This window comes from Schistocerca serialis, chromosome 3 (genome assembly GCF_023864345.2).
Source record: "Schistocerca serialis cubense isolate TAMUIC-IGC-003099 chromosome 3, iqSchSeri2.2, whole genome shotgun sequence".
NCBI classification, from domain to species: Eukaryota; Metazoa; Arthropoda; class Insecta; order Orthoptera; family Acrididae; genus Schistocerca; species Schistocerca serialis.
The window spans coordinates 994,012,698-994,025,395 of NC_064640.1; the positions used below are offsets into that span (position 1 = coordinate 994,012,698).

At 43.4% G+C, this 12,698-nt stretch overlaps 1 protein-coding gene across 5 annotated transcripts in view; it reads right to left on the bottom strand.

The window, feature by feature from the left end:
- Positions 1-12,698, bottom strand: part of LOC126471445 (sarcolemmal membrane-associated protein) — a 354,795-nt gene that overhangs the window by 173 nt on the left and 341,924 nt on the right. For all 5 annotated transcript variants that reach the window (XR_007586307.1, XM_050099624.1, XM_050099625.1 and 2 more), the window contains one exon: positions 1-3,169. This exon is cut by the window's left edge and continues 173 nt beyond it. Coding sequence is in view for 4 of the 5 variants with exons in the window: in XM_050099624.1 (XP_049955581.1) it covers positions 3,056-3,169 (114 nt within the window). In the remaining variant the exon portion in view is untranslated. The remainder of the gene's footprint in view (positions 3,170-12,698) is intronic.

The window sequence follows — 12,698 nt, forward strand, 5'->3', positions numbered from 1 at the left end:
ATGTAATTGTTTAACACAATGTACAAAACATTTAACAGAGTCAATTGGTAGGTTTCTTGTAAAAGTAAAGCACTTTTAAACATAATCATTCTTCAATAAATAAATCTGTAGATTTAAAATTTGGGACTAGACTTCTGTAAGACAGTTAGTAATTCATCCTGAATTACTAACTTACTAAAGTTATGACTTCAAGTTCACAAAATATTTACATTTCTTGTCAATCTTCCTTCTTTGAACAGAACTGTAAAAACAATGGCATGAATTTAACATATCAAGTAACAATATTTAAGTATTTCTATAAAACAGTAAACAAAAATGCTCATTTTAAATATATAATTTTACATATTGTTGAATAAAATAAAATTTCCTTGTATGTTGAAATAAATGTTTACAAACATTTTTAAGAAAAATCACGAAATTTGACATTCTTACTGCAGGTACATAGACACAAAGCAATCCTGCAGATGGCATATAATTTGAGCATACAGTTACTTACAAAATTTATAATATTTACATTTAAATAAAATAATAACAATATCTACAGTTAATGGTACACACCACTAACAGCAATTTTCTTCATTAACGCTGTTGAGAGGGGGGAAAAATACTATCACACATCATGCAATGGTATTAACTTAGGCTATTCAAGTCCACATCTGGACAAACCAGTAAACTTCATACCCTGGGACAGTGAAAACTGAAAAGGCACCTTGAGAGGTAACATATCTCTACACCACTTCAATTTAGGAATTCATTATGTTTAATTAAATATAAAATACTATCTTCACAAACAACAAAATAATGTCTAGCATTCAAGAAATACTATCCAATGCACATTTTCTGTGATCCTATATCAAACCAGTATCTTGTTTAGCTTTCATTTTTTACTGTTAGAAAAAATACTACAGCCTACAATCAATAATCTCAATATGCCAACCCCATTTCAAATACTCTTTTTGAAGGGTGGAAGTTGACATGAGGAGAAACACACTTCAACCACATACTTTCTTTGCTATGGTATTCCAAATACATGGCTTATATATAAAAGAGAACTAACCATTTTACAGAACACAGCACCACACAAATACTTAAAAAAGATTTGGCAAACCATCCACTCCCGGGAATTACAAGTCATACTTCTCAATTAAAATATTACAGAGTTCTACCAGGTAGAGCTTCATGTTTGCATTTTTCCTCTCTCTCTCTCTCTCTCTCTCTCTCTCACACACACACACACACACACACACACACACACACACACACACACACCCATTTTATTTGATCCATAGTGAATATCACAAATGGATAACTTCTTTTGCATACGGCAAGACAGTGATGGCTTACTCAGTCGTATAGCAGGAACATACCTCTTTTCTTTTTCCCCTGCTTTTTTCTGTATATATACAGTTTCTCTATGTACATAAAATACATCCTGAATACTCTTACACTTTTGTGCTTCTCACACAGTTTACCACATTATTACAGTAATGATCAGCCACTGTAAGCTTTGCTGGTATTAAAAAGGTATAAAATTATAAATTTCATGATGATTCTACAACATTCCACAACATTGTCTACAAATCTTAAACAAACGTTTACCCAAACTAGTGCATGATAACATATTAATATAAATGTCTCTACAGAGGTTGCACACATTATGTTATGTGATTATTAATTGGAGTTATACACTATAAAACAAACGATTACAACATAATCAAACTGAAGGAGTGAATCGTTTTTGCTTCTCAATGGAAAAAAAAAAAAAAATTAAAATAACACGATATAATCATTGTAACTTACTGTTACTAACTTTACACACAGCATTAGTTCTACATTTTACAGTTTTATGTTGTTATTACCAAAACATTTAACTTCATATGTTGGCACAAGATTACAATCCAGAACAGAACATACTGAATTTCATTACCAATATTAGCACAAAAATGCATTGGGTTCCATATATTCTCAGTGAACTGAAATGGTTAAAATAATATATTTATCCACAAAATAAAATTGCAACATCAACATAATAGGGGAAAAAATTCTATGAGTGAGAATTTGTGCTTCAATGACACAGTCCTTGTCTTGCAACCAAGTTATATGCTACTCAGCTAAGGTAACAGACTTGTGTTCATGAGGATCTGGATTAATTTTCATTCCATGTGCCAATTTAAGTTTGCTCACTTCAGGCAAATATCAGAATGATTCCTTGATTATAGTCATCACCAATTTCTTCCTCACTGTTTTGTCAAATTGAAGCAGCAATGATTTTGTTGTAGATACAATCATTACCACAACTGTCACCTCCACTTAATCTTTGCCAGTTCTTGCACTACATACATAAGTACTTTAAATTTTCATCTGACAACTGTTCCATATAGCTACAGCTGGGTGTAGAAATTTTCCCCACAAATGAATTATTACTTACACACACACACACACACACACACACACACACACACACACACACACACACCTCTTAGAAAGAAACTTTTGTGCCAAATTATAAAACTCGAAAATCCAATTTTGTACTTTTTCTTAAAACAAATACATCAGACTAACAACAATAACAACAGCAACAGCAATGGCAACAACAATGACAACAACAACAACAACAACAACAACAAACCAAAGCAGCAAAAAATACAAACAAGTGTACAAACAAGCAGACAGATTCAAAAAGTAAGTATGAGTAATACAACATCAAAAAGTCATGCAATGACAGAACATTATACATAAACAAGTTTTACCAAATGAAACAGGAGTATGTTTAGAAAGTATCAGAAGCAGAATGCTACTAACATAATACTCATCATATAATACAGACTAAAAAACAGTTACAACTAAAATATTTCATGATACATAAAAGAGGTCCTACATCATTAAATCTATTTAAACAGTGGATGAAAAAAAATATCATCTTGTATTGCAATATTAAAGCACATAAATTATTTTATCTTGACCCCTGAGACACTTGCTAACAAAATTTCATATGCATTATGCTTTCCTTGTACAGTTGGAATCATTCATAACACACTGTTCTTGTACATCTTCACTATGGTTGAAGTGGCGAATCAGCTGTACCCATGAAGAAAGACAATGTGGGATAGAACGCCAAAATAATTCCCAGGAACACTATGATGAATGGTACCAATCCACACCACAAAGCCTAGAAAGAAACAGATAAAACTGTAATTTTACAGAACATTTTGGAAATTTGTAACAACATATCAAAACAATTAGAACTGATTATAGCATATTTTGGTGATATCATTTCAGTTTTTTTTTTTTTTTTTTTTTTTTTTTTTTTTTTTTTTTTTTTTTTTTTTTTAAATGCATAACTTCTCAAACCATACTTCAATTTGAACAGCACATGAGCCAAAAATCCTACACCAATTCTAGTCTGTTGATGTGCATATCACTGTAAATAAACAAAAAATGAGCAAATACAATATTGATTTATTATTTACATTTCTTAAAAACATAAAAGTTGATCAGAACTACCCGACAAACTGAAGATGATTTCTTTTACCCCCCAGCCACAATTTCCTAATACACTGTCTCACAAAGAAGATGGAGCACCCAGAAGACATGGTCAGATGTCAATGTAGCTTCATTAATGTACATCACCATTGGCAGATATGTGAATGTTTAATAGCTGCAATTCTGTATAACAGGCAGAACAGCCACCAGAGTCAGTCAGGGTTGTTACCCTGCCTGGTAGGGCCACCATCACATGTTGCGTGATCACTGTGTAGGGCAAGGAAATGCAGCATACTCATGAGAGACAGTGTCACCACCATCTGACACAGCTCGAAAGGGGCTTCACCGTGGATATACATTTGGCCATCTGGTTGAATAATGCAATATCCAGATTTATGGGGCATTCGGATATGACAGTGGCTGGATTTCAGTCTGCACAGTTATGTGAGGCAAGCATATTCATTGCCAAGGTTACAGTTTGCAGTTGACCACATCTGATCAGTACAACGGAGGAGGGGGGGGGGGGGGGAAGGGGATCACTGTATTGAGCACAAAAAGCACTGTAACCCCTTCACATCTGTGCCTGCCATCCAAGAACAGATAGTAGATTCCTTGTAACATTCTGTGTCATGCCGCAGTATTCACTATTGGTCAGAAACTAGATTAAGGAATTACTGTCCCATGCATAGACTGCTGCATCTTGAGTGAGACTGTGACTTAGAAGCAAGGACTGCTGATGAATGGCGTCGCACTGTTCTCAGTGATAAAGCACCATTCTGCACTCTTTCGGATGACTACTGTTGGTGAGTATGTTATCAACCTGGGGATATGTCCGATTCTTCCAATGTTTTGAAGGGACAAATTGGTGTTACTCCTGGTGTCACAGTGTTGCGAACCATAACATTTGACTTCAGGTCACAGCTGGTAGTGATTGAGGGAACTCTGACAACTTGTCCACATATGGTATGTCTTTATGAACCGTATGTGTGATGCTCAGGTACTCCTGCGGCCATGAAGATCCTCAGATGTGCCCGGACAGAATGCCTGTGACCAATTTGGACATCAACTCTTGTCTCAGTGCCAGTATTTAGAACACCAGTGACTAGTTACGAGAGTTGTGGGCCAGCTTTCCCCAGAAACAGATACAACAGCTTTGTGATGCTCTTCCCAACTGAATGCACCGAGGCTAGAGGGGGTGCAACATCATACTGATAACTGAGTTCATACTGATAACTGAGTTCATACTGATAACTGAGTTCATACTGATAACTGAGTTCATACTGATAACTGAGTTCATACTGCCAGGTTCTTTGTAAATCTGACTCAATAGTGTACTCACTGAAATAACATAACATACCCTCACTACACATGAAACTTAATTTTGTTTCCTCTCACCTTCTGGGTGTTTCAAATTTTTTTTGTCAGGCAGGTATATTGGTGATGTTACATCGCACCAAGAGCGTGAATGAAATAGTCACAAGAAATTAAGTCACGCTTACTTTAAAAGTTGTCACTATCCTTTAAGTCAATGACAGTGTGAAACTTCCTGGCAGATTAAAACTGTGTGCCCGACCGAGACTTGAGCTCGGTCGGGCACACAGTTTTAATCTGCCAGGAAGTTTCATATCAGCGCACACTCCGCTGCAGAGTGAAAATCTCATTCTGGAATGACAGTGTGTGTACACAACTCTCTCATTGGACTTTATTATCTATTAGTCTCGGTGAATGTTTGTCAGTCGATAACTTAGGATTGAAGTTGTAGTCCGTGCCTCGTGAGACAAGTGCGTGTGCTCTCCAATAATGCCTCACTAACAGCTGTTAGTTCCCCAACGTTTTCTATTATGCAGCAGTAAATGATATTTTTTTCGAAATTCAGTTGATCAGAAGTAAATCACTTAACCTATCCTTCAGTGCAGAAAAATCCAAATTTTGTCCAGAACATTGTCATGACTGAAAATTTTATTCCCGTGGATCACCAAACTACAGCTCTCCTTTTTTATCCTGAAATAATTGTGTATTACACAGTCTGAATGTATAATACAAAAAATGGTGAACACATGGGTAAAAATCAGGAAACTAAGTTGGTAAATACTTATCTCTGGTGAAATAGCTAGAAAAAGGCCTGACAATTTGATGCTGTTATGGAACTCTATACACTGCTCATGGAGAAATTAATTGGTTGTAAGCTGCTGTTCTTTCATAATGGAGCAAGAGGACATAGGAGTAGTGTACACTGTGCCACAATCTGTTGTCTACAACTATTCTTAATTGCAATTACCTTGGATTTTTTAATGCCCCTGCATTTCAGAGTCTAAAAGTCTGATTCCTCATTTACATAGCTGGACTGTAAATGGGATATTTTGGATCATAATTTTACCCAGTTGTAACTGCTGAACAGTCTAACTGGAACAAAGGAACACCCTGTAGTAAAAGGATCTGTGGTGCCTTTCTGTTCTCACTCACAACCTTTTTTGTTTAACCTGGTGCCTATTAAGAAGATTTCACTCAAGCTGTACCACGGCAAACTTAATATATGGGTGATATAAATGTCCACAGTGTAAATGTTATCATGATGTTCAACAGTGTACTCTGTAATGATTGGCTCTGGAGTGTTCTAGATGGCTCCTCTGAATGCCTACTTTGGCAGTTTCCCTTTAGTATTATTCTTCTCAAGTAATGCATACAGAAAGGAGGTGATCTCTGAAATGAACTACACACAAAGCATCATCTATTATGTCTGTTGTACAAGCAACTTACTTAACTCGTAATGTACATTGCATTTTGCCCCAGCTGGTTGCATATCACAAACAAGCCCCTAGTATCTTCTTTGCTGCCCACATATTTTGCTGACTTCATGCAGCAAATGAAGTTTGGCAATCTGGCTTAGGTGGGCCAATTGGGCTCGACTGACCACTATGTCATCCTCTGTTGATGGCATCATTGGCAGGGTATGGAGGAGCATGTGGTCAGCACACTGCTCTCTGTGTCATTGTTGGGTTTCTTGACCATGGAACCACCAGTGATCGGCTGAGTAGGCCCTCAGTTGGCCACATGATGCAGAATATACCCCGTTCAAGTCCTTCATTGAGGAAAAGCCCCTAACATTACTGGGAATTGAATCTGTGTGCCCCAGATGGCAGTCAGCTGTGCTGATCACTCAGTTATGGAGGTGGACCACGCAGCTAAATAACTATTAAACCAACTGGCATTAGATCTCGACCACGAAAAAACAAATAAACACAAAACTCCCAGTTGTTTTGTCTTTGACTTTTCAGATCTGACAACTACTGAGGACCTAAGCAATACTGTACCTCCAATCTCATTGTTTTGTCTACTATGAAGGTTATTCACAAAGTAACTGCTGCAGCTAATTTAATGTCGTGCGAACACTGAACACAGGTGAATACTGCCTCCCAAGCTGCTTGCTCATAAAACAACAACATTTGCATTGGTATTGTCACATTAGGGTGTTGATATTGCTAGTTTCAATATGTATAAAACAACTGAACAGACCACTGACTGTGAAATATGGTCAGTGATTTGGTTTTTGACAGTAAAGGAATGTTACAACAGTGGAAATTCATCGACAGACGTGAGGTTTATGGCCACAATGCAATGAGTGACAACAAATTCAGAAGTGGGCTAGAGCTTTCAAGGACAGATTGGGAAAATGTCCATGTTGAACTATGATCAGGCCACCGGTCAGTGATCTCAATAGATCTAATCAAAGCTGTGGACAAAAAGATTCCTGAAGACTGGTGATGCACAATTATGAGGTGGAGGGGGGGAGAGAGGTGGAGGGGAAGAGAGGTGGAGGGGGAGTGGGGAGAGAGGGGAGTGAGGAGAGAGGTGGAGGGGGGAGAGAGGTGGAGGGGGGAGAGGTGGAGGGGGGGAGAGGTGGAGGGGGGGAGAGGTGGAGGGGGGGAGAGGTGGAGGGGGGGGAGAGGTGGAGGGGGGGGGAGAGGTGGAGGGGGGGGGGAGAGGTGGAGGGGGGGGAGATGTGGAGGGGGAGGGGGGAGAGGTGGAGGGGGGAGAGGTGGAGGGGGGGAGATGTGGAGGGGGGGAGATGGTGGAGGGGAGGGGGGAGAGGTGGAGGGGGAGGGGGAGAGGTGGAGGGGGAGGGGGGAGAGGTGGAGGGGGAGGGGGAGAGGTGGAGGGGGAGGGGGGAGAGGTGGAGGGGGAGGGGGGAGAGGTGGAGGGGGAGGGGGGAGAGGTGGAGGGGGAGGGGGGAGAGGGGGAGGGGGGAGAGGGTGGACGGGGGTGAGAGGTGGAGGGGGGGAGAGTTGGAGGGGGGGAGAGTTGGAGGGGGGGAGAGTTGGAGGGGGGGAGAGTTGGAGGGGGTGAGAGGTGGAGGGGGTGAGAGTTGGAGGGGGGAGAGGTGGAGGGGGGGAGAGGTGGAGGGGGAGAGGTGGAGGGGGAGAGGTGGAGGGGGGAGAGAGAGGTGAGAGAGAGAGGGGGAGAGGGGGCAGAGAGGGGAGGGGCGAGACAGGGGGAGAGGGGGGGTGAGAGGGGGGAGACAGGGGGGAGAGGGGGGGTGAGAGGGGGGAGACAGGGGGGGAGAGGGGGGGTGAGAGGGGGAGACAGGGGGAGAGGGGGGGTGAGAGGGGGGAGAGGGGGGAGAGGGGAGAGAGGGGGGGGTGAGAGGGGGGAGAGGGGGAGAGGGATGGAGAGGGAGGAGAGAGGGGGGAGAGAGGGGGGAGATGGGGGAGAGAGGGTAGAGGGGGAGAGATGGTAGGGGGGGGAGGAGATGGGGGAGAGAGGGTAGAGGGGGGAGAGATGGGGGAGAGAGGGTAGAGGGGGGAGAGATGGGGGAGAGAGGGTAGAGGGGGGAGAGATGGGGGAGAGAGGGTAGAGGGGGGAGAGATGGGGGAGAGAGGGTAGAGGGGGGAGAGATGGGAGAGGGGGGAGAGAGGGTGGGAGAGATGGGAGAGGGGGGAGAGAGGGTGGGAGAGATGGGAGAGGGGGGGAGAGGGTGGGAGAGAGGGAGAGGGGGGGGGAGAGAGGGAGGGGGAAGAGAATGAGATGAAAGTCGGCCACATCCTTTTCAAAGAAACCATCCTGGAATCGGTTTACACGATTTAGTGAACCTGAGGAAATCAAAAACCTAGGATTCTAGCCACCATCCTCTTAAATGCACGTCCAAAATGTTACCACTGTATCACGTTGCTCCATAGCAGTACTATACTTTTGTATGCAACACATTATCATAATGACAACCATGATACAGGGTTTGTATAAAAAGTAATGACTGACCTTGTGAATCAAAATTTATTGTAGATATCGCTACAACCACTTAGTATTATTCAATGTACGACCCTTGAGGGTCAACAACCCACTGAGTGTGGGATAACCTTCAAAGCACTCATCGTGGCAGCTTGGATCTCCTCCAGGGTACCATGACTGTGCCCTTTCAGGGAGGTTTTAGTTTGGGGAACAAAAAATAGTCTGTCGGGGCCACATCATGACTGTAGGGGGGCGGGGGAATCGTTTGAATCCCTTTCTTGGAGAGGGAACTGGCCACCATGAAGCAGGTTGACTCGGTGCATTGCCATGATGCAGCTTCCAAACATCAGTGATGGCTTTCAGTCTCTTGAGCACTTTGGAACAGAAAGCACCTTTGACAGTTTGGCCTTGGGTCACAAAATCATGATGAACCATGCCCCTGACATTGAAAAATGCAATCAGCATGGCTTTCACCTTAAATTTGCTCATGCAAGTCTTTATTGGACGTGGGGATGCTGCGGTGTGCCATTCGGCTTGTCACTGAGTCATACTGAAACACATAGATTTTTTCTCCGGTGATAATGCTATCTAAAAATTTTAAATCAACTTCAGGGCTCTGGAGATTAACTTTGCAGGCATCCACACGTGCTTGCTTTTGAACGTCTGACAAAATCTTGGCGCAGACCTTCCTCATCGACAATTCTTTAGTGGTGATGATGTGCACTGTCACTTTATCAAGTCCAAGGTCATCTACTATCATCCTGACACTCATCCGGTAGTCAGTGTTCAATAAAACATGCACGCGGTCGATGTTTTGTCAGTTTTGCTAGTTGAAGGGTGTCTGGAGTGTTCCTCGTTCTCAATGCTGTCCCGGGCTATCTTTAAAGCTCTTCATCCACGTGAAAACCTGGGCTTTTGACAGGCAATAATTGCTGTAGGTTTGCCGATACATATCCAATTGTTCCATACCCGATTTTTCCCTAGTTTCACATAAAGTTTGATGGTGAAACATTGGTCGATCTTTTCCTGCATGTTCGGCCATGACCGACGACTTTGCGATGTATACGCTCAATGCACGATGCTGCCAAGACAAGAGTCTGCAGGTGACTGGCACGCCGTGTGTTTTCAGCCAGATACCCCCACCACCAATCCTCCTGGGCAAGTGTGCACTGCAAAGTACAGTTACTTTTTATACAAACCCTGTAAGACCTTGAGTGGGGAATGGACAAATACTTTTTGTAGCTGGGCCATTCTCTTTAGAATCAACAAATGTTCTGAAGTGGGCTTAAAGGGAGGAAAAACTGAAATAACGGATGGTGTGAACATTTTTTTGAAATATTTCATATAAATGGTGAACCTTCACATCACTGACAAAATTTCAGAGTTTGTTCAGTGATGTTTTCAGATTTTTTTTGACATAAATGACCCATGGTGTTTATTGCATTGAATCAGAGTAATTGCATTTTGTTTGACTTCATACCACATTTATCTTTCTACCTGTATTGCCATTAAAAACAGATGCATAACAGCAGAATTTTCAATGGTATGTGCAGTTCTTTTTTTTTTTTTTTTGTGGTTTTAGGACGCAAAACTTCTATGGTCATTAGCGCCCAGCCCGTGACGTAGAAAACAGGAAAAAACGAAATTTAAAATCAGCAGCAATGGGAACAAAGTCATAAAATTTGAGAAACTAGAGGCAGGAAGGAATGCTTAAAAAACCACTATAGAAAGGGGTTGGTTGTCCCCAAAAAAAGCTTCAAATGACTGACGTCATTTCACTGTCACTAATAAACTGTAGAACACGGTCAGCCTGAGCGCGTGTCATCTGCTAAAATCGACGATAGATCAGGCGAAAGCTGTAGACGGGAGCGTAACGGATTAAAATAGGGGCATGCAATTAAAAGGTGTCTGACCGTCCACAGCTGAGAGCAGATGGGGACAGAGTGGGGGAGGATCACCGCTTAAAAGATGTCGATGACTAAAAAGACAGTACCCTATCCGGAGTCTAGTTAATAAAATTACCTCCTCCCGACGACGCGTTCTGGAGGAAGAGGTCCAAGAGCAAGGAAGGGCTTTCACTTCCCGCAATTTATTATGGGGAAGTGTTGACCAATGCGCATGCCATAAATGAGCAACTTGGCGACATAAATCGCTCCGTATATCAGTAAACGGAAGAGACTGAATAGCTGGCCGAGGAAGAGAGACTGCAGCCTTGGCCGCTATATCGGCCGCCTCATTCCCACAGATACCAGCGTGTCCCGGGAGCCAGAGGAACGCCACTGAGACGCCCCCCAGGTGGAGCAAGCGCAGACAGTCCTGAATCCGGTGGACCAGAGGGTGCACAGGGTAAAGAGCTTGGAGACTTAGGAGAGAGCTGAGAGAATCTGAGCAGATTACGTACTGTATTCGCTGATGGCGGCGGATGTAGTGGACAGCCTGGAGAACAGCGTAAAGCTCCGCAGTATAAACCGAACACTGGTCGGGAAGCCGAAAGTGATTTGGGGTGTCGCCAACAATATAGGCACTCCCTACACCTAACGATGTTTTCGAGCCGTCTGTGTAAATAAATGTGGCTTCCGGCATTTGTGCACATAGAGCAGCAAATGCCCGACGGTAAACAAGTGTAGGGGTACCATCCTTGGGAAATTGACATAGGTCTCTGAGCAAGTCGATCCGGGGACGGAGCCAAGGCGGTGCTGTATCCCAAGTTGTCAAGAAGGTTTTAGGAAAGTGGAAGGAAAGAGAATGGAGCAGTTGACGGAAGCGGACTCCCGGGGGTAGTAGGGAGGAGGAGCGGCCTGCATACCCGACATCAAAGGAGGCGTCGAAAAAAAGGTCATGGGCTGGATTAGCAGGCATGGAAGACAGATGGCTAGCATAACGACTCAGAAGGACTGCCCGCCGATTGGACAGCGGAGGTTCAGCAGTCTCAGCATAAAGGCTTTCCACAGGGCTGGTGTAAAAAGCTCCAGACACTAAACGTAATCCACGGTGGTGGATAGAGTCGAGACGCCGAAGAATAGACGGCCGAGCAGAGGAGTAGACTATGCTTCCATAATCCAATTTCGAGCGCACTAAGGCGCGATAGAGGCGGAGAAGGACCACTCGGTCCGCTCCCCAGGAGGTACCATTCAGGACACGGAGGGTGTTAAGGGAACGCAGACAGCGAGCCGAAAGATAGGAAACGTGGGAGGACCAGCACAGTTTTCTGTCAAACATAAGACCCAAGAATTTAGCGACGTCGGAAAACGGAAGGTTGACAGGACCTAGATGTAAGGAGGGCGGAAGAAACTCCTTACGTCGCCAAAAATTAACACAAACGGTCTTACTGGGTGAGAAACGGAAGCCAGTTTCGATGCTCCACGAGTGGAGGCGATCGAGACATCCTTGAAGACGTCTTTCAAGAAGGCTGGTCCATTGGGAGCTGTAGTAGATCGCAAAATCGTCCACAAAGAGGGAGCCCGAGACATCAGGAAGGAGACAATCCATAATTGGATTAATGGCGATGGCAAACAGTACAACACAGCACGGAGCCCTGGGGTACCCCGTTTTCTTGGGAGAAAGTACGGGAGAGAGTAGTGTTCACACCGCACCCTAAATGTGCGCTCTGCCATAAATTCGCGAAGAAAAAGGGGCAGCCGGCCTCGAAAGCCCCAAGAGAACAGTGTGCGGAGGATGCCTGTCCTCCAACAGGTATCGTATGCTCTCTCCAGATCAAAAAATATTGCTACCGTTTGGCGTTTCCGGAGAAAATTGTTCATGATATAAGTGGAGAGAGCAACAAGACGGTCAACGGCAGAACGATGCTTTCGGAATCCGCATTGGGCTGGTGTTAAAAGACTGCGGGATTCCAGCCACCAAGCTAAACGGTAATTCACCATACGCTCCAAAACCTTACAGACACTACTCGTGAGAGAAATGGGGCGATAGCTAGAGGGGAGATGTTTGTCCTTTCCAGGTTTCGGAACGGGAACGACAATAGCTTCCCGCCA